This window comes from Pelobates fuscus, chromosome 13 (genome assembly GCF_036172605.1).
Source record: "Pelobates fuscus isolate aPelFus1 chromosome 13, aPelFus1.pri, whole genome shotgun sequence".
Classification (NCBI taxonomy): domain Eukaryota; kingdom Metazoa; phylum Chordata; class Amphibia; order Anura; family Pelobatidae; genus Pelobates; species Pelobates fuscus.
This window is the reverse complement of record NC_086329.1, coordinates 102,192,818-102,214,916: the sequence shown is the minus strand read 5'-3', so window position 1 is coordinate 102,214,916 and position 22,099 is coordinate 102,192,818. Positions and strand designations below refer to the sequence as shown.

Genomic DNA, 22,099 nt, shown 5'->3' with positions numbered 1-22,099 from the left:
TTTTTTTAATCACATATTTCAAATTGTTCATTCTGTTTTCCTAGCTGTCTTTATTTGCTTGTCAATCAGATAAATAAGTATTTGATCCCCTATCAATCAGGAGGATTTCTGGCTCCCAGGTGTCTTTTATACAGGTAACGAGTTGAGATTAGGAGCACTCTCTTAAAGGGAGTGCTCCTAATCTCAGCTTGTTACCTGTATAAAAGACACCTGTCCACAGAAGCAATGGTCAGATTTAAAACTCCCCACCATGGCCAAGACCAAAGAGCTGTCCAAGGATGTCAGGGAACAGATTGTAGACCTACACAAGACTGGAATGGGCTACAAGAATATTGCCAAGCAGCCTGGTGAGAAGGTGACAACAGTTGGTGCGATTATTCGCAAATGGAAGAAACACAAAATACCTGTCAGTCTCCCTCGGTGTCAGGATCCTACCTCACACGCCTGGGCTGATTACTTATCCTACAAAAGGCTACACTCTGCTCAATGCAAGGCCTTTACATTGGAGTTGATGGTCTACCTGAAAGACCTCTGTTCCTGGCTCATATAACCTTACCTACTTTGTTACCAGCCTGTTGAATACCAACCTGATCTACGCTACTAATCTACTTTACCTTTCCAGGCTGCTTGATACCAACCTGATCTACGTTATCAACCTTTGTTACCAACCTGCTTCATACCAACCTGATCTACACTACTAATCTTCTTTACATTTCCAAGCTGCTTGATGTCTACCTGATCTACGCTACTAATCTTCTTTACCTTTCCAAGCTGCTTGATATCTACCTGATCTACGTTATCAACCTTTGTTACCAACCTGCTTCATACCAACCTGAACAACGCTGTCAACCTGCTTTATATTACCGACCTGCATAATACCAGCCTGAACTACGCTACTTATTGCCTATAATGTAGTTTATAGGTTCTCCTTCTACCATTGCCTATAATTTCATTTATATGTTCTCCTATTTTCCTTCTGCCTATAATCTAACTTTTAGGATTTTCTTCTATGTTACTATGTCTAAACTTACCAATAAAGAACCAAACGTTAACCCTGACCAAAGTCTCTCATCTGACATGCTTAAGACCATGACACAAGGTCTGGTCTTCCATGCAAGATCTCACCTCGTGGAGTTACAATGATCATGAGAATGGTGAGGAATCAGCCCAGAACTACACAGGAGGATCTTGTTAATGATCTCAAGGCAGCTGAGACCATAGTCACCAAGAAAATAACTGGTAACCCACTGTAATGATATTGATGTTGCAAAGTTTTGGAGTCCAGTAGCCAGATCAGCAATGTTTTCTGCCAGAGGTAGCCAGTTGTTACCCAGGTGGTTGAGCCCCGGAGTCTTGAGTGGCAGTCTGGTCTTAAGCAGAGATGAGAGACTGGAACAGAAAGATGATAATCGTAGTGAGGCAAGCTGAGGTCAGTGGGAAGGAGAAGCAGCAAAGTCAAAACGGTCCAAATTCAGCAACAGGTAGGAGAAACAGGAACAAGCTTGATTAGAGAGTACAGGAACCACAATAATCTGGCAAAGGTACAAAGACAGGAAGTGGCTTTTATAGGCCAAGAACCAGACACCTGACCAGACACAGCTGAAGAGAGTTGTCACTGATAACCTTGACTCTACAAGCAATGGTATCAGATCTCAGGCAAATTTGCAAAAGGCAGGCTGGTGTACTGGTAAGGAAGAGGTTTAGCAGCATGTAAACCAGGGTTTGAAACCCAGCAGAGTCAGTTCCTCACACCCACTATGCTGTGAAGGAATGAAATCATGCAGCACCCGCAAGGTCCCATTGCTCAAAAGCACATGTACAGGCCTGTCTGAATCATTCAGATGTTCATTGGCAAACTTCAGAGTAGAACTGGGTGAAAGTGTTGTGGTCAGATGAGACCAAAATCGAGCTCTTCGGCATCAACTCAACTTACCATTTTCGGAGGAGGATGAATGCTGCTTATGACCCCCAAGAACACCATCCCCACTGTCAAACATACATAGAAGTGGAAACATTATGCCTTGGGGGTGTTTTTCTTCTAAGGGGACTGGGCAACTGCACCGCACCAATGGGACGATGGACGCTGAAAGAAGGAGGTTCTCACCCACGATTTGACATGTAGAGTCAAATCGTGGGTGAGAACCTCCTTCCGTCAGCTAGGGCATTAAAAATGGGTTGTGGTATTCCAGCATGACAATGACCCAAAACACACAGCCAAGGCAATAAAGGAGTGGCTCAAGAAGTAGCACATTAAGGTCCTGGAGTGGCCTAACCAGTCTCCAGACCTTAATCCCATAGAAAATCTGTGGAGGGAGCTGAAGGTTCGAGTTGCCATATGTCAGTCTTGGAACCATAATGACTTGGAGAGGATCTGCAAAGAGGAATGGGACAAAATCCCTCCTGAGATGTGTGCAAACCTGGTGGCCAACTGCAAGAAACATCTGACCTCGAAACGTCTGACCTCTGTGATTGCCCTGTGATTGCCAACAAGGGTTTTGCCACCAAGTACTAAGTCGAAGGGGTCAAATACTTATTTCACTCATTGAGTGACATGCAAATCAATTTATAACTTTTTTGACATGCGTTTTTTCCTGGATTTTTTTTGTTGTTGTTGTTTTTCTGTCTCTCACTGTTAAAATACAAAAAGGATCAAAAACATTTTTCCCACACTGTAAATTGCTTTCTTTTCTATGTTTTTTTTTTTTTCCTGACTTTCATAGACTTACCCATTTATTGCAGTGCATCACACATCTCAAATAGTGGGGAATTACAGAGTAATATATAGTATGACTCCTTTTGTTACACAAGTCACAGTCTAACATATAATATTTTATATTCCGCATTATCATATTGATTCCTGGACTGGATTTTCTTCTCCTGGTCTCTCCCTCACAGGTACAGGCAGAGGTACACTCAGTCATCTTCCTTCCTGATAGCATGAAGTGCATGACGGTCTGCACCATGTGACTGAAGAAGGAGCTCCCGGTTGTATGCAGCATCCCACTGTTAGCTTGTGGAATCTCACTCTGCACAGAGTGATACATGCAATGAGGGAATGTAGGTCTGAGTTCTGTTCAGATTAGGTAGGTATTGTGAGCTGTGTGGCTATCTGGTGCATCTGTTGCCATGGCGTCCTGTGCAGCTGCACATCTTGTTCACTCCGAAGGCCGACCATGTCCAGCTAAACCTGTATACTTATCACAGAGAATATAGAATAAGCGTTATATAACAGTATATAAAGAGCTAGTGCATAGTCACAATAAACAAGACAAAATTCTATATTTAACTCATTGAGTCTACATGCAGGCACAGGGGTGCATTGTGGGAGTAAAGCAGGTTAACAGACCTGCTAAGCTAATAATGGGTAACTCCTACGTAATGAGTGATCAAAGGAAGCAGTGACGTGACAAAGTTATACGATGCCATTTCCTCTTACTACAATCGACCCACTTTATAGGAAAACGAAACTACACAGATCAGAGGCGTACCCAGGTGTCTGGCCAAATTGCGTAATGCCCCCCCTCTCCCCTCAAACTGTAGATTTATTTTTTTATTGTCTCTCTGCAAAGCATCCTTTTGTAAGGGAATTTATAAACACACACACTCACATTAATTTACACTGAGATAAGGCCACTACAAGCATAATAAGAAAAGAAATGAAGATAAAAATGGAATTCAGCTCTTGAATAGTTACTGATATACTTAGCTCAAGTGCAGTGTCTAATTTCCTGTTGAACAAACAGGTAAATCAGAAGAGTAGGCGAAGCGCCTTATATGTCCTTAGTAATTTTATAATATGACAAAAAGAGAGAGCAAAAGCTAATAGTGTAGTAAATTTCCAGAAGTAAGTAAGTATATAGGTTTATACTCATATGTATTTGAGCCCAGAAATGGCTCCTAGAGTAAAGCCGGGAGTGGTATGACCCCCCACTCTATGGTATGGAGGTGGTGTAAATCCTCTCCATATAAAAGAGAATACAAATGTATAGTGCACAGTGTGATGTAAAACAGTACAAATAAATGTAAAAAAACCTACTTACATGGAACAGAGCAATCTCAGATTGCTTAATCATAAGTGCGCAGGTGGTTTATATTGGCCCATCTTATGCATTCCACCATGGATTTTGTCCGGGAGCTATCTTCGTTCTGGGCTGTGCCCTTACAGTCGGCTTATGATTCACTGTATGGCTGCAAATGTCTCCCCACAGATACACGCCGCCTCAGCAAAGCCATCCTCCTTTCACAAGGACTTTGAAAATGCCTGACTGACTGGAACTCATTTATATGTTCTCTTTTTACTATCCATATTAACACATGCTAAATAGCTTCCACATTTATAAAAACCTTGTTTATTATGGAAAAAAAATGGTTTCCCCTCTAAAAATGGTTTCAGGTTTCTTAGGAAGGATTTTGTTTAAGGATGGCGGGCATTCTATGCCATCGTTAAGGGGGCAGTCCCCCAGCTATTTTTGGATAATATGAATTCTTCTTCCTAGCGTTACATAAATTAGCATAACTGTGCGCAAACTTGGTACCCATAGCGTACCTTTCTTTAGTAGATAAAAATTAGTTTTAAACCAAAAATAATTGTTTTCTAAAATGAGTTTACTATCGCCTAATATATAATCATTCTCATTCTTGCATATGCATCCCAGATTTATAAAAATAATGTTTCCTAGCCTCACATCCTTTATCATGAGGTTTATTGCTATAGAAACAGGCTACGTCATGTAACTAAAATCTCCTTTTTGCCAATTAATATTTTCCAAAATGTGTAAACTACCTTTAAGGTGTGATGGAGAAAATTGTACTAAGGGCTGTAGTAAATGGTCTATATATTCCTTTGTTCAGCTAGAAATATAATCAATGCCTGAAATAATCAGCCGCCCTGGAGGTTTTTTTGCATCCTTGCGCACCTTTGGCAAAAGGCAGAAAACCGGAATTTTGGGATGGTTTACATCAAGGTATTCCCATTCTTTTTGAGTTAGAATTTATTTTGCTTTCCCACTATCTATCTTAATTTTTATCAGATGATCTATTGTTCCATCAGAGACTTAGAGATACACTGCATACTTATGGGGCATGCATTGCAATCAGCACATTCTGGCAACTCAATGCTTCTTACAGAAAACCAATAGTCGCTCTTACTGTCAATCTGTGTATTGACAGCAAATGTAAAGATGTATGAAATTTAAAGGTCTTAAGAAAGAAGTGGCTGTTTGAGATTAGAAATCTCACCTCACCTGCGGCCATCATATATCTTAATACATTAGCAACAACCTCTTGGTTGGGTGTGACTTGACAGTAAGCCAAAGAAGTGACTTCATAAACAGTAGCTGTATCTTTTGCTGCCCGTGCCATGTGCTGTATTTCCCAGGTAGTATGCGCGAACACCGCAAGACTTCCATATGCCAAAATTTTCGGCTCTAATTATACAAACAAAGCGGTATAATGTAAAAACATTATTCAAACTACAGATACTCTGGAAATGTATTGACAAACTCTGATTTATATATATAACTGTGTGTTTGATATTCCCGAAATAGATCGACCGCACAGCCTGATTTTGTGGAACTATTTTGGGCACAATTAGGTATAAAAAAGCACCAATATTATTGAAAATAGAAAGCATAATAGAGCAACACACTAACGCGTTTCACTTATTTACTGTCTTTCTCTGGTTTGACTGCCGACCGCATACTGTAAACAAGCGCTAGAAACCTTCCTCTGTGGACATATTAAAAGGAAAATTAATACCTACAAGTAAAGTTGCACAGAATAGTTTTGTAGCGCTAAACCCATTCCAGACCTGGAATAGTTTTCACTAATCAGGAGTCTTGTTGTATGATTTGTTTTTTTCTTACTGCTTAAACCTCTATGCATCATAGATTTCTGGAATACATTGTTCAGCCCCTAGCAGCTTCTCTACTCATCACATAGGTTGATATGCCAATACCTGCAATGCAGCAGCTGTTATCATATACACAGCTTAATTTGGTTGTAAGAAGCTGGCTTTGCAGCAGTCTCCAAGCCTCATGTCATAGACTATGGTTCAGGCTCTCTCCAGAGCTGAAAGTAATGTCTTTCCATAAGTTTGATGGATCTTGGAAGGAAAACAAGGAATTCAAATCCCTCCCTTGACATCACTCATACAGAGGGCAGTCTGCTAGCTGCAGTGATTATATGTTATAAGCCAGTCTGGGCATGGACAATGTGTAGGGTGTTCTTTCACTGTAACCTTTGCAATAAGGTAATGTTAATATGGTACTTTACCTTTAGCAGAAAATGTCATAAATAACCAGTCTGTGTAGAATGGATGGGAAGCAGGGCTGTCTCTAGAGATTGTGCTACCTGGGTCCAAGGATAAAACATCTACCCTTTACTCCCAATCCACCCACCTACTCAGTCCACATGAAGTACTTCCCATTCCCATTACAAGATGAAATAAATATTTGCACCCCACAGCCCTTTACGCTTACTCAAAGCCTGAGCCATATCCCCCTAGTTATTACCCTGTCACTTTCACATGCATATCACACCGAAATTAACACCCAAACGCCTACACCCCCCTTACGACCACACAACACTTCGGTCAATGACTCAACAGCTATCATGGCTTATCAGAGACCACTTTTTCCATCAACCCCCGTTAGTCGGGTCTGTGAGGATAAAGGTGGGCACACAGGTAATACACTTCAATTGGAAAAGAACTTGCTATACATCATTTCTATTGCAGAGCTTTTCTCACTCACACCCAGCAGTTGCGACAGAACACGGAAAAGTAAAAGAAAGTCAAAGCAAAAACATATTATACAAAGAAAAGTAGTAGAGAGGATGCATGTGACATTTAACGTCTGGATGCTGCTTATGTTCTCTCTTCAACACTGTAAGTACAATGTTATAAATACTAACAAAAAGTTTCAGATGCAAAAATTTATCTAAACCAGAAAGGATTGAGTGGGTAAATTAGAGGGTTTAACCATAGTTAAACGGTCAGGAACTAAGGGGCATGACTTCAAATTAAGTACAGCTACTAAAACATTACTTTTATTAGTAAGATAAAATAATCAATTATAAAGATATATGTGTATAAAGAGGAAGCATAAAGGTGAAAAAAATGAACAAAATAAACAAATAAGTGATAAAGTGATCAAGTGCTTAATGTTAGGGAATCTAACATTAATCTTAATCTATGTATATAGTACAAAAGAACAAACACTTTTTGCCCTTAAAACAAAAAAAAAATTGAATATATAGCACTTATCTCAATAGACAGTGGTAACAGCTTCCTCCAGGGACATCCCAGCAATAATCCCTCCAATACAGAATAGATATCTAGATCTACAGATCTGTAGATCTACAGCTGCATCCTCATTTTTTTTTGTATATATCTATAAATCTTAATCTAGACTGTACTTTGCAAAGCTGCCGTATGCACCTAAACTGTCAGATATACGGATCTGATACTAAGTGGAAGACACTAACAGCAACAAAGTCCCTAACTGGGATCTTAACATTCTGTGCAGTATCTTCTATCACTTTAGAGTCTCGTAGAATGAATCTACAGGCCATACATTTGCCCCATTGGAAGGTTCCTATCAGTGTATTTTTTAACTAGGTGTGTGAGGATTTTTTTTATTTATTTTTTTATAGCAAGCTCATAGTATTCAGTGTTTTACTACAGATCCACGTTATGTGACTTTTTGTTGACTAGGCAGATCGCTGAGGGAGTCGTTCGTGGAGGTTCATACTATCTACAGGCGTTCATACTCACTGCATAGATTGCGTAGACGTCAGTTCGTAACTTTGTTGCTGTTAGTGTGTTCCCCTTAGTATCAGATCCGTGCATCTGACAGTTTAGGTGCATACGGCAGCTTTGCAGGGTACAGTCTAGATTTCACAAGCCCTGCTCACATGGTGTATATTACTGCTCACTTGGAGTTGACTTACTATGTAGGGCAATTGTGATTGATTCTCCTCACAGCAGTATATTATATCATCTCTGCAGGGATCAGTTTTGACCAAGCAATAATAAAGGAATTCTTCATAATTAGCATTGGCTTTGCTTAGATATAGTCTTATATAGTATTCTATTCCACAACACTTTTTTCTTGCACGTTTAATTAATTTAGGACTTTATTATGTATTTATTATTTTGCCCTATCAGCAAGTGTTGCTCCAATACTTTGGTTCCTTTAGGGAACATCTATTTTAATTCCTACTTTCTAGGGTTAGACCCTTTTCAATTGGAGGACCTTATCTCATTTCTTTCTTCTAGAACTGGTTTCTACCTAAACTAAGAACCCCAGATAATGAGCTATAGTTAAGCCATGAGGTACTATAACCCCCTACCAAATACCTCCAGAGGGTGAGGGACATGGGATACGGATATTACCAGCACCCTACATATTGAGTTACCAACTAATGGGAATAAACTATAAAAGGGGGTATCAGCAATGCACACTTGTCGCTATTTACCTCGGCCCCTCACAAAGCTAGTTCCTACCTGCACCAGACATCCCTCAACCAATAAACACCAAAAAATAAAAATAAATAACATGTGAAGTGAAAAAATAAATGAAAATAGGAGCCGCCCGACGCACGTTTGGCGTGAGATCACGCCGTCCTCAGGGTCCCCTAGTACCCTGACTGTCTTTCTTCTCATGCTATTCAGATGTAAGCTGATCAGTACTTTCCCCTCAGGTTACCACCTGCACAAATATTAGGATATCTGTTTATCCGGTGTTTATCCTTATTTTGTAGGATATAGGCTCTAACCTTTTTCATTGATAATAATAAGGTTTTGGGTTGTTTTTTTAAGGCTACTATCAGATTGGACTGGGCTATTATCCTATTAATCACCTTCCACGGAACTGATTATTGGGATTATTTTTCCTTTTCTTTACGCATTTTGGGTTATCCCCTGTTACCCAGTCTAGGTGACACTCCTGAGGTTCGGAAGTGGGACGTGGGTGCACACACCCACTTAACAGTTGGATACGCGTATGTGACAGCCATATAATCCCCGTCTCCCTTGTTTCGTTATTTTGCTGTTGATTGTAATTGCTGGATTGTGTGTGGTCCCTTTAAAAAAAAACAATTAGCTAATTAATTAATTAATAATATACACATGTGTTGGATCTTCTATTCATCTTGTTATTCATTTTGGGTCTATATAATCACTGCAGTTTGCCATTCTTGTTTATTTATTCTTGATAAAGTCCATAAAATGGATGAAACATGTTGGCTAGTGCACTTTATCCCATGTTTAGGTATTACCCATTGTGATTTTGCAATCTACCTTTTTTCCCACATGTTTTTGCTGCTATTAAGTTTAAAGCAGCACTTTCACTGTCTTGGGACTTTGCCAAAATCGCAAAGTCCCCCGACAGTGACATAGCCGTCGGAGGTCCAGTGGCCAAGGAGGGCAGATAAGGGTGAAATTACTTACCCAAACCTGGCCCACTGTCCGCGCTGCTCCTCTTAAACTCCTGGCCGCTTCACCGCACCAAGAAGCGACATCACTGATGTACTCTCACACATGCGCGAGAGTACAGCATTGAAGGCTATGCTGAATGTCCTCCATAGACAAAGACAATTCCTTGCAGCTGTCACTGATGATGGCTGCAGGAATTGACACATATTGACTAACACATTCAATAGGAATACTTCAGATTCTATCTTTACTAAATACTCAATTTTAACATGGGGCTGACAGTGCCGCTTCATAGATTATTAGTTTTACTACCGATTGCATATTATTGTGCTGGATGTGGCCTACTGGCGTGCTGTGTGCTACCCAACCATACCCTAGTGCCTCCTGATATTCTGCCTTATTAAGGGCTCTCCTGCTGACAGACTATAGTTTATTGCCTGCTGACATATATGTTACCTCCATTGCGGGCTGCTGTACCCGATACTATCTAAATACTGACCTTGCTACATTGTTGGCGTTGTGACTTTCTTTAATTTCCTTATATTCTGCACTTTCTACTTACATTGAATATTTAAGCCGACTCTCCTATTTTGCTTATATTGCCTTTCTGCCAAAAATAAATTTTCAAGGATCGATGCTATTGGGTTGGACTTTGTCAAGTGGTCATCACACCGGTGTGATTGTTTGATATATTTTATCTGTTTATTAGTATTGTATATTTGTGATCATTGTGGAGTTTTTATTTGGTTACTGTTTATATTTATATATTTCATCTGTTTATTAGTATTGTATATTTGTGATTATTGTGGAGTTTTTATTTGGTTACTGTTTATATTTATATATTTCATCTGTTTATTAGTATTGTATATTTGTGATTATTGTGGAGTTTTTATATGGTTACTGTTTATATTTATATATTTAATCTGTGTATCTAAACTGATAAATGAGACTGGACACAATTTTGTGCTGCTCTACCTTACTTAGTATTTTCTTTTTTTATTACCTTCAGTTAGTTACCTTTTTTTTTCTTCTGTTAAGGTGGAATTCCATAAACGAGTATGTGATCATTGTATTATTGGGATTTTTGGATTTTAATTTTATATTATTTTATATTTAGGATTTCTGTTTTTTATATTTTTATTTGTGTCCTACTGATATAACTATTGTGTAATTGTGTTTTAATTCATCATTAAACATGTGGCATATTTAAATAAAGCAGTGTCACTATCTTCTAGTTAAATGATGATATGCTAGAATTATGATCATAGATTATCATAATGGATTATTTGCACATGGTACTGTGATGCAAAATAAATTGGTGCCTTATAAATAGAAATAGTATTTCTCAATCCATGTGGGGAAAATTAACACGAGTACATGATAATAATGATAAATATGATAGTAATGCACATGAATATAAATCATTCTATACAATAATTAACCGGAGTATGAAAAATGCCTGCCCTGGGAAATACACTGCCCTGGGTCCGTATAATGCCACTGTAATTATTACCCATTATAAATAGTACACACCATAATTATTATTCAATAACTATTACTCAATAATTATTATTTTCCCCACCGTATTTTTTTGGTCTGATGAAGACAACCATGTAGGTGCAGGTGTGTGTGGGTTGTGAGTTGGGTGGATGCTATAATTAGTTGAGTGTTGAATCTGTTGAGTGGGCAGTAGGTGAGGTGGTGATATTTTAAGCACGTAACGCATGTTCCGTAGGTTATTCCTCCAACATATTCTGCTATTTGTGGTGGGGATACCTTCATGTTTGCTTAAAGAAACGTATAAGGTAATTGAGGTGTCATATTGTGTTTTTCCAACCTTTACATTTTGTTTTCTAAAAACTAAAACAGGGGTGCCCAAAAGGTAGATTTACGGAAGTTGTAGAACCACAACCCCCGTGATGTGCATGCCTTTAGAATGACAAAGCATTATGGAAGCTGTGGTTTTAAAAAAAAACATCTGTTGATCTACCTTTTGGGCTCCCCTGATCTAAAAGACCTAAAGGATGTAATATAACATTGTAAAATTTTCCACAACCTTCTGTTTTGGCTTTATCTGAACTCATAATAGTAATAACAGTATCAAAAGAAAGAAAACAAATTCCAGAAATTTAAAAAAAAAAGTTTTATTAGCCACCGCAGGCCACTGGCTATAATTCATTTCTAATCGAGATGCTGGATGCCAGGTGCCTAATCCTCCATATTAAATAAGCCAGAATTCCACGATGGTTCAATGGCTGTGAGGGCACGTGGACCAGTCTATTCTCTGGTTGTACAATATCTTTATAGATAAAGGGGAATTGGGGGCACGCTTGGAACATATCCAAAAAGATAAAGGACACAGTGGCACTGACAAATAAGCTGGTGCAGCTAGAAATTACCAAAATGTAATGTCACCAATTACACTTTACAGATGTGATATAATAGAAGAAACAGAAAGGGTGATTTGCGCACACAGAAAAAAGATAATTTGTGTTACCTTACAAATAATAATTTTCTGATAACCAAACCATAGGTCTTTTTTTCAAACCTATGTTAGAATGAGTTAAAAACACACATAGTGTAAACTGTATATGTGAGGTTATGTATAAGTAAGAGTATCTCTTCAAACTCACAATTTTCAGAGCCCATTAAAAGTTGGCTTGGTTCTTTTCATCTCATCCGTGAGATATATAGTAGAATTACAGGAACATCCATCCCTGGGGTAAGCAAGGGAGCTCTGAAGTTGTATCTGCTACAAAAGTAAGCAGGGACAGCTCACTATTTCTCTAGACAGCAGGGACAACCCTACAGATCTCTGGATCTCCTCTCCCGGCTCCTTTTCACAGAAGAATAAAAAGGAGAATCAATGAATTTTATTTTTGTTTACATGAGTGTATTGGCACTTAGATATGCGAGATTGGTTTAGTCTGTGTGTACTTGTGAATGTCTAATTACATGTATTTGTGTGTGTGTGTGTGTGTGTGTGTCTGTGTGCCTGTGTGTGTCTAACAGGCTTTCATGAGAAATCGATTTGTTATGTTTATAATTGTCTTTAAATATGTTTATGGTACCATGTGTAATGCATGTGAGAGATTAAATTGAGTATATTGGATGCTTAGAAATAATAATGTTATCTTCTTCTTAACTTTTGTCGTTGCTTCTGGGCGTTGGGGAAATTTGACAAAATCCTGTTCTAGTACCAAATTGTTCCTGTTACTGCATTCATTATTTTTGTATTGTGAATTATACTCATTTTGTTTCTGATATGGAATTATTAATATAATCGTAAAATGAAGAAAAAGCTGCTTTAATATATACATATTTTTTTCAACAAATTTGTTGTTAGATGTTGACTCCATGACACAATGTGACAATATGAAAACCATTATCCGTGCAGAGGGAGTAGATGTCAGCTTACAATTGGATAAGTCTGGTATAAAAGAGGTCTCTTGGCTTATGGGAGGAAGACACATCGCTACAACCAAGTCCATGGACACCATTGATGTAAAATCTCAGATATTTAAAGGTAGACTGAGTCAGATTTCCAGTAATTCCTTGAAGATTAAAGAAATAACCAGAATGGACGAAGGACTCTACGTGGCACATATATTTATGAAGAGTGGGCAAGAATTTGTTCAGTGCTACAATATCAGTATACACAGTACGTTATTTTGATTGATCGATCAGTTTCTGTTTTGTTTTATATTTATAATATGCGTATTTATTTTACCTGAACTGCCTTTAAATGAACAAAAAAAAAAGCACAGGGAGGCTTCTAGAATGTCATTTTAGGAAATATATGTCACCTAGTTTATTAATGTATTTGTTTTATGCATAGGGAAATTGACAAAGGACAATATATTTGTCCTTCCCAACATCTACCATAATGGGAGCTGTGCAGTGTCCTTAACTTGTAAAGTAAATCTAACAGATGTGACTGTCACCTGGAATAGAGATGACCTAGCCATGACAAATGACACACTCTATCTGGACAATGTTGAACCAAGCAGTAACTACAGTTGCACAGCAATTAATCAAGTCAGTAATGCCTCCATTGATGTAAAGCCGTGGAATTACTGCCGAACGGCAAAAGGTAAACTTATACACTTAAGAATTCATGAATTTGTAAAACTATAAAACATAAAAAAAAAATTTGAACATGTTTTAAATAAATCGAAATCTTCTCGATCTTGGGCTAAATGTCGCCTGCAATGTGTGAATCCATTGAAGGGCATTAAAAAAAATAAACAAAATTAAATAAAATTATTGGCCAATAGGAAAAAAGGAGGTTGTGAGGCATGGTGGGACATTTATTAAAACATAAATAGGTTTCAGAACAGACAGATAAGGTAAACCACTAGCTCATAGGACTATCCTAGACTAGAATGAAGGAGTTTATTTTCCCCCAAAAATTCAAATATTCTAGCTTTTAATTCATTTAGACCAAAGAGGAAAAATGACATTTTAATGTATGTGGGATTCACTAAAGGGAGCTATCACACCTCCACAGTAAAGAAGACTAATGGTCAAGACAGAGTTTTGGAAATCATGTTTATATACATGTTCCAGGAAAACACTATACCTCAGTCTTGGGTCAGTACAGCCACTTACCTGCTTAAACTTACCTGCTAACTAAGGTTCAAAGACAACTGAAGGTGACCATCGGCATTTCATTACGGAGAGGACTACACATAGAGGAGCTATATTATTTTATCTTTGAGATTTGCTGATTTTTGATGTACAATATCCAGTTATATGCATATGGATAAGGTTCAACATACACCTGAAATGCCAATTTTATATAAGAATATTGAGATTGTTTTATGAAGAGGAAATGTGTAATTAAAAATGCATAAAAAGTGAGCCTGACCCATTTTATACACAATCCCCATAAAACTTTGAGTGTGCTTACTTGTTCCTGGAACTTAGCACTACCGCCGCCAACTAACAGTCTAATTGTTTTAACATAAATGTATTTCTAATACACCTGAACAATTTGCTTTCAACTGTCTAATGCTTACATTTTAAGGATCAAAGTGAACTTACTACACATTTAATATTATTTCAACTGTTTATATTATATTTTCAGAACAAAGTTTCAATCATAGCAACATTCCCATATTCTACATTATAACAATATGTGCAATCTTTATTGGGATTTTTGTGGTTGCTTTATACATAAAAAAGAAAAAGAAAGCAGATGGAAACCCTGGAATTAGAGGTAATTGTTGGTTGGATGGCTTTGATGGCCAGCTGAGTTGGTGATTAACTGGCTTGGGTGATAATCTGGGTTGGTGGTTGACTAGCTTGGTTGGTTAGCTGGGTTTATGGCTGACTGGTTGGGTGATTATCTAAGTTGATGGGCTTGTGTTTTAGTTGAGTTAGTGGTTGACTGGCTTGGATGGTTAGCTGGGTTGGAGGTTGACTAGCTTGGTTGGTTAGCTGGGTTCATGGCTGACTGGTTGGGTGGTTATCTAAGTTGATGGGCTTGTGTTTTTAGTTGAGTTAGTGGTTGACTGGCTTGGATGGTTAGCTGGGTTGGAGGTTGAATAGCTTGGGTGGTTAGCTGGGTTCATGGCTGACTGACTTTGGTGGTTAGCTAAGTTAATAGGCTTGGGTTTTTAACTGGGTTGGTGGTTGACTGGCTTGGATGGTTAGCTGGGTTGGTGATTGACTTTGGTGGTTAGCTAAGTTGATGGGCTTGGTTTTTCTGGCTTGGGTGGTTAGCTGGGTTGGTGGTTGACTGGCTTGGATGGTTAGCTGGGTTGGTGATTGACTTTGGTGGTTAGCTAAGTCGATGGGCTTGGTTTTTCTGGCTTGGGTGGTTAGCTGGGTTCATGGCTGACTGACTTTGGTGGTTAGCTAAGTTGATGGGCTTGGGTTTTTAGCTGGGTTGGTGGTTGACTGGCTTGTGTGGTTAGCTGGGTTGGTGGATTACTGGCTTGTGGGGTTAGCTGGGTTGGTGGCTGACTGGTTTGGGTTGTTAGCTGAGTTGGTGATTAACTGGCTTGGGTGGTAATCTGGGTTGGTGGTTGACTAGCTTAGTTGGTTAGCTGGGTTCATGGCTGACTGGCATGGATGGTTATCTAAGTTAATAGGCTTGGGTTTTTAATTGGGTTGGTGGTTGACTGGCTTGGATGTTTAACTGAGTTGATGGTTAGCTGGGTTGGTGGTTGACTGGCTTGGGTGGTTAGCTGAGTTGAAGGTTGACTCGCTTGGTTGGTTAGCTGGGTTGATGGTTGACTGGCTTGGTTGGTTAGCTGGGTTGGTGGCTTACTGGCTTAGGTTTTACACTATTGCCTGGCTTTATATACAACCTTTCTGTGGTCAATGTATCTTACGACAATTACACAAGCATGTACCTAAATACAACTCTTTCTTTATTTTATGTAGATGTGGAAGGTGTGACAGATATACCGACTGTCTATGCTCAGGTTAGACTTATTCATTTTTTTTTTTTAAATCAAATAGGATTAACTAAACAGTTGTCTAGCTTCACTATCCAGCTGAGATCAATAGAAATTCTAGTGAGCAAAGCAAGTTTCAACATTTGTCCATGACAGTGTCCCTTTAATTTTACCAATTGTCTTATTTTGAATACATCCATGTTTTGGCCAAACTTTCCATAAATGCCTTCCCCAATGTTTACAGTGCACAAATACAGTGCACAAATTAAACTTCTTTTTCGTGCACTATTATAATGATAATTTGAATGAAGCAGTATAAATAAATAAACACTGAATCTAATTATAGGTGTAAATGTGGTCAACCTAAATCATACTGTTAATACAAAATGAAAACTCTAAACAACAAGGACAGTGCATTCCAGTGGTTATAGTGCTATGAGTCTTTGGGTGCAGTTCCCTCCTGGCCCCCCAAAGAAATACGCCTGATACTTGGGTCAAATGTTTTAAAAATAATAAGCTATGAATACTGGGATAAACTCCACCTTAAATGTGAGCCCAGTTGTATGGATAATACAGAAATGGAATTTGAAACACAATTTGGCAAAAACCAGCGCATCTGTACCTAAAGACTCCTTCCACCATAACAACTACAAAAATACATTTACACAAATTGTAACGGCGGCAACTAAAGACAGAATCTAGGGAATTCTTAGCCAAATAGGTTTGGGGGTAATTGTAGATAAAGGGATAATGAAACATTGTGTAATGTAAGTCAGTAACGGTCAACAGCGCGTATTGGGTAGGAGGCTCACAAAACACAGGATTCAAAAATATCTTTACATGTTTTTTGTATTTCAGGTGAAACAAGACAGAAGAGAAAGTTTTGCAACAATATATAGTGAAGTTAAAAAAACAAACACTTTTCCAAGACTGATATATTGACATCAAATTTCAGTATTTTCAGGCATTCAGTTTGAAATATTATTTACAAAAAACAGTGTATCATTCAGGAGAGGATAAACTGAGGACTCGGTATATCTTATCTATCATTAAATCGAATTGCAATGGGACTGCTAAAGACAGTGTTAAGGACATTCTTAGCCAAACAGATTTGGGGCTGATTGTGGATACAACGATGCAGGAACATTGTGTAACATCAATCCCAACAGTGACTGCCCAGGCCGGAGAGATATGCCAGGTATACAAAGATGTATCGACCAATGGAGAGATATGGAAACTGTTACAGCTGCTTAAATCCATAGTGGGTCCATATTTTGAATATCCATCCTCGAGGGATCAGTTAAAAAAAAAAAAAACAGATGACATGTTTTAATGAAAACTAAATTAACAAAACAATGGAATCATTTCTGAATAAATATTGTGTGGAATATTGAGTCTGCGTACAGCAGTTAAGAGATATCTGAGACAGGATAAGATAACTTAACATCAATATGTCCATGTTGACCACATGAACTGTCTGGTGACTTGTCCATTGCTGTAAGTCAGAAGGATCTACCGTGGGAATGAAATGTTACTTTAGCAGTAGATGGAATCTCTTTATTTTTACAGTGAGAGCAGTAAAGATGGGGACGTAACATGTTCCAAAGACGTTACCAAATGCAATCAACAAGGATGGACTAGGCATCTTTTTCTATTGTTTAAACCATGTTTACACCACTGAGTCCTAAAGGAATACTCCCTCCAACAGTACATATGAATTTCTCTAAACAGTTAAACATTGATAGACTGAAAGAGTTAGCTTATTCTTTGGCCAAGCAGACAAACCTTCCTCATACAGGGGAGGCCAAGGGGGAGGAAATTGGGTAAAATGTTGTCAGGTGGCAGAACTTTAACTTGCAAAGTAGCAGTATGGTTTAAACATTGAAGGTAAGACCTGGAAACTCCAGCCCCCATACTAACATCAAAAAAGCTGAAATTGTCATGGGATGGGAGTATTCCTTTAATCATTTTTATTTTGTCATGGGATAGGAGTATTCCTTTAATCATTTTTATTTTTTCATGGGGTGGGAGTATTCCTTTAATCATTATTATCTAGCATTTTTTTTTAAAGTATGTGCACAGCTTTAGCTTGGCAAACCATACTTTAAAGGACAATTGCAACAACAACAAAAAAAATATATTATTTAAAACATCATTATTTGATTGCAACAACTATTGCCAATACATTTATTTATTTTTTTAATACAATGCTCAGCTTCGATCAAGCAAGTTCTCTTTGAAGCCCCATCGGCCTTACATGATATCTTTCTCTCTCACCATGGACCAATGAAATGCTTCTCATATAAAACCATTATGCGACGTACGGCACATGTGCAGCAACTGCATTCGCCCTAATCCATCAGAGCACAGGGAGGGATGGAGGCACTGCAAGTGTTCATGGGGCTTGGAGAACAGTTGTTCTGTTCTGTTAACAGCTTTTGTTTTGTAAGATTGCTTGACGTGTCAGAACCTTCTTGCATGTAGACATGTTTTGCTGCTTCATAAAACTATTTTTTTGTGTGGACCAATATGAGTCTCAACTTACAGTTAATAACCGCTCGTTTAGACACATCTTTTATTTCACCTTGTTTCTTGCTCTCTGCAAGAGTGCCTTCCTGTGTCATTTCCTGTGTATTTTTAAAATGAGCTTCGCAAAAAATAAACATTCTCTCACCTGCTTCAAAGAAGCAATTGGACATATCGCAAAACAACTAGTCTCCTGGGGAGTACGCAAACATGTGATTCTGTGTTTCTTATGTTTTCACTTTACTCCTAATAATTTATCTGACCACTTATTATTAATTATCTGTGAAAAAAGAAAATCCAACAGCCAAGTGTTCCTTGAGATAAAAATCGTCATCAATAGTATTTGTGATAGTGTTATAGTGACACGTCAGTGTTAAAATAGAATCTCCTGGAAACAGCCCCGATCTACTCTGACTGTGATTATCATGATTCTTTAATCCGATGCTTTACATAAAGAAGCACCAGGAAGCATTGCATTAAACTTTAAAGGAATGTCCAAAGCGGCAGGGAACCCACCCGGGCCGTCTGAGCTCGGCCCAGGTTATTGGAGCGGTTGGGCGAAACTTTGACTTTTTTCTGCATGGCTACAAGCGATATTTTACAACAATGGACACTTAGATCTGCCCATTAAAATTATGTAGGACATGCGGGAATACATTAATATTGGGGGTATTTCTGTGTTGTACTCTCTGTATCCAGGAAAGTATTTGTTTATCGGTTATCAACTCAATTATCTCCCAGACACAGAGACGCCTGGGTGGTCTTAAGGTGTTCTGAATAGAGACCCCATGCTGGAGGTCTGGGTATAAATGGATCCACATTTGGCTGAATAAAACCAGTTCTTGTACCGTTCATCCAGTCTCGACTGATGTTTGGATATGAAGGAGTTAAAATCCCTGCTTCACTACAGGATCTGGGAGAATCTACAAAGGAGGTTCACTGATAGCTTCGCAAGACATAGACAAAAATATTGTACGCCAATTGTTATTATGGTACTGCTCACTTTTGATTTTGTTCCTCGTTACTTGATTGTTATTTATTACTTTTTAATATCCTTATTGCAAGAATTGTTGAAGACAAACATGTTTTTTGTATTGTTTTGCTCTTTTATATATATATAACAGACTTTATAACAGTGTGGTTAGTCTCATCCCAGTTTCCTAAAAATGGCACGTACGTTACCCCATCCTTAATTCTTGGATGAGCATTTCCATTTCAGTAATATTCGGTAGTGAAAATTATAATATATTTTCCTACATTCCCCACTTTAAGTGTTTTATATTGTATGTTTATAACTCTCTTCTCATTGTAAACAAGTGTTCTTACATCATTCAATTTATCATCCTCATCGTCGCTGTCCCGTTGCCCTTATCTCTCGTTTGTTAATTGTGTTTATTTTTACCCATTTAACCCCTTAAAGACACATGACATGTGTGACATGTCATGATTCCTTTTTATTCCAGAAGTTTGGTCCTTAAGGGGTTAAGGTAGCTTTCATCGAATACTCTATTTTTATATATTTCATAATATGTTGCTTCTTATGTCTCCCAATATAAATTTGCATGAATACATTTGTTTCTTTGTTTTTCTATTTGGAATGGTTAATTCAGAAATAAATTAAAACACAAGTGAAAACATAATTTGTTCTTTAATTCGCTTTAACATTCTACTAAGATCACTTTACAAGCAGACTCTAAATGACATTATATTGTCAATGGATTAACACCATCCTCTCATCTCCAGAATGTGTGCTTAGCAATGCCATCATCATACAGGAATAGTGTTAGGAGTACAAATATGTATTTTATATTAGGTGATCGGCCTCCACCTGCAGGGAGAATATTTTTTTACTTACCTCTTCTCTCTCTGATGTCCGGCTGGCCCCACCTCCTTGGTAGAGATAATTGTGATCGATGATCTCAGCCAATCCAATGCTTTCTTAATCCAATGTTTGGGAGGCAAGTGTGCGTCAGATGTTTTTACTTTGCTAATTCTGTGGAAGCGCCTCTAATAGTTGTCTGAGTGACAGTCACTACGTGCAAGTTAATCATGCAATGTAGACACTACCATTCCTGCAGTATGGCAAAGTTCACTGGTTAAAATGAGGGGGACATGGCACCTAGACCCCTTCATTGAGACACATCATTGAGATGAAGTGGTCTTGGTGGTAATAGTGCCCCTTTAACCTGTACATTCTGCTGGGCAAATCACCTTGAACGCTGCAGTTTTTCAGGAACTCGTCTTGGAACCATTTCATTATTAGCCCTTAAGTCCTCTGTAGTACTGAGAGAGAAATTACCCCTCCAATTACACCATTTGTGACTTGGCCATATTTGGAGTTAAGTGTACAGTACACAGTGTGGAGATATTGCTGCGGGTGATGGGGTTTTAATGCATTGAGTAAAAGGGTTAATTCAGCAAGGTTTGAGGTCAATACCTCAGTTGGGCTGCTCAGGGTGTCATTTCCTCCCCTCAGCTCACACAGAAAGTAAAGTTTTATATTTTCAGAACTGACAGCAACGGAAAGAGAGACCACAGCTGCACAGCTCTGAAACCGATTACTCTGTACTCTGATTACACAGGCTATGAGAGCGCTGCTAGCCACATTCTGTCAGAGAGTGCTTTTCTAATGTAATCACTGCCTTTTTAGAGAAAAGGCATTGTTTACATTGCTCCCTAGGAACACCTCTGGTGGCAGTAACTCAAACGGCTACTAGAGGTGCTTCCTATATCAGTGCTGCGCACTGTGCAACACTGACTTTCATCGTCTCCACGCTATGCATGGAGGTCCTAAACGTTCCCCATTGATTAAATGCATCTCTATGAGGATATGCTAATTAATGCAGTGCGCATAGCCTGCCAATGCTTTCCTATGAGAAAGCATTGGATTGGCAGAGATTGCCTGATATGATGATATTGGCCAAGGAGGTGGAGTGGGGGCGGGGCCAGATACAGCCAGAAAGGCGCACCATGGTAAAAATATAAGTAAAACACATTTTTAATGGGGGAAAAGGGAGACCAGCCACCTAATCAGTGGTTTTAGAACTATAGTGTCAGAAATACACATTAGTATTCCTGACACTATTGTTGTCCTTTAACCCCTTAAGGACACATGACATGTGTGACATGTCATGATTCCCTTTTATTCCAGAAGTTTGGTCCTTAAGGGGTTAAACAGCAGTTGGTCAGATAAAATAACAATAGAATATGTCCCAGCATTGCTGCTCAACCAGATGACAAAGTGGTTGAGCTACCTACTAAACAGCTTTCTAATTTGTTAATTTAAGAAGGGCAATCCCACATCAGCGTACCAAATTAGGGAGCTATCTACTACACAGTGCTCTGATTTGCTATCTTAAATATTGCAGTCCCACATAAGGGTCCCAAATTAGGGAGCTATCAACTAAACAGTACCCTAATTTGCTATCCTTATATAGGCAGTCCCACATAGGAGAACCAAGTTAGGGAGCTATCTACTAAACCGTGCTCTAATTTGGTATCTTACATATTGAAATCCCACATCAGGGTACCAAACTAAGTGCACTATCAACCAAACAGCACAGACATTTGGTATCATTAGGCAATTCTACATAGGGGCATCACATCAGGGGGGCTATCTATTAAACACTACCCTAATTTGGTTTAAATAGGACAATCCCACATCAGGGTCTCAAAATAAAAAGAAATGAGGTAAACGTAACTGCAGTATCTAAAAAGTGTTAAAAAAAAT

The 22,099-nt window shown here is 38.5% G+C and overlaps 1 protein-coding gene across 1 annotated transcript; it reads left to right on the top strand.

The window, feature by feature from the left end:
- Nucleotides 1–6,834: 6,834 nt before the first annotated feature.
- On the top strand, nt 6,835–16,785 carry LOC134582668 (SLAM family member 9-like). Its single transcript, XM_063439320.1, has 5 exons — nt 6,835–6,886; nt 12,783–13,097; nt 13,275–13,529; nt 15,830–15,870; nt 16,702–16,785. The coding sequence occupies exons 1-5, from the start codon at nt 6,835–6,837 to the stop codon at nt 16,783–16,785; spliced, it is 747 nt and encodes a 248-aa protein (XP_063295390.1).
- Nucleotides 16,786–22,099: the final 5,314 nt, after the last annotated feature.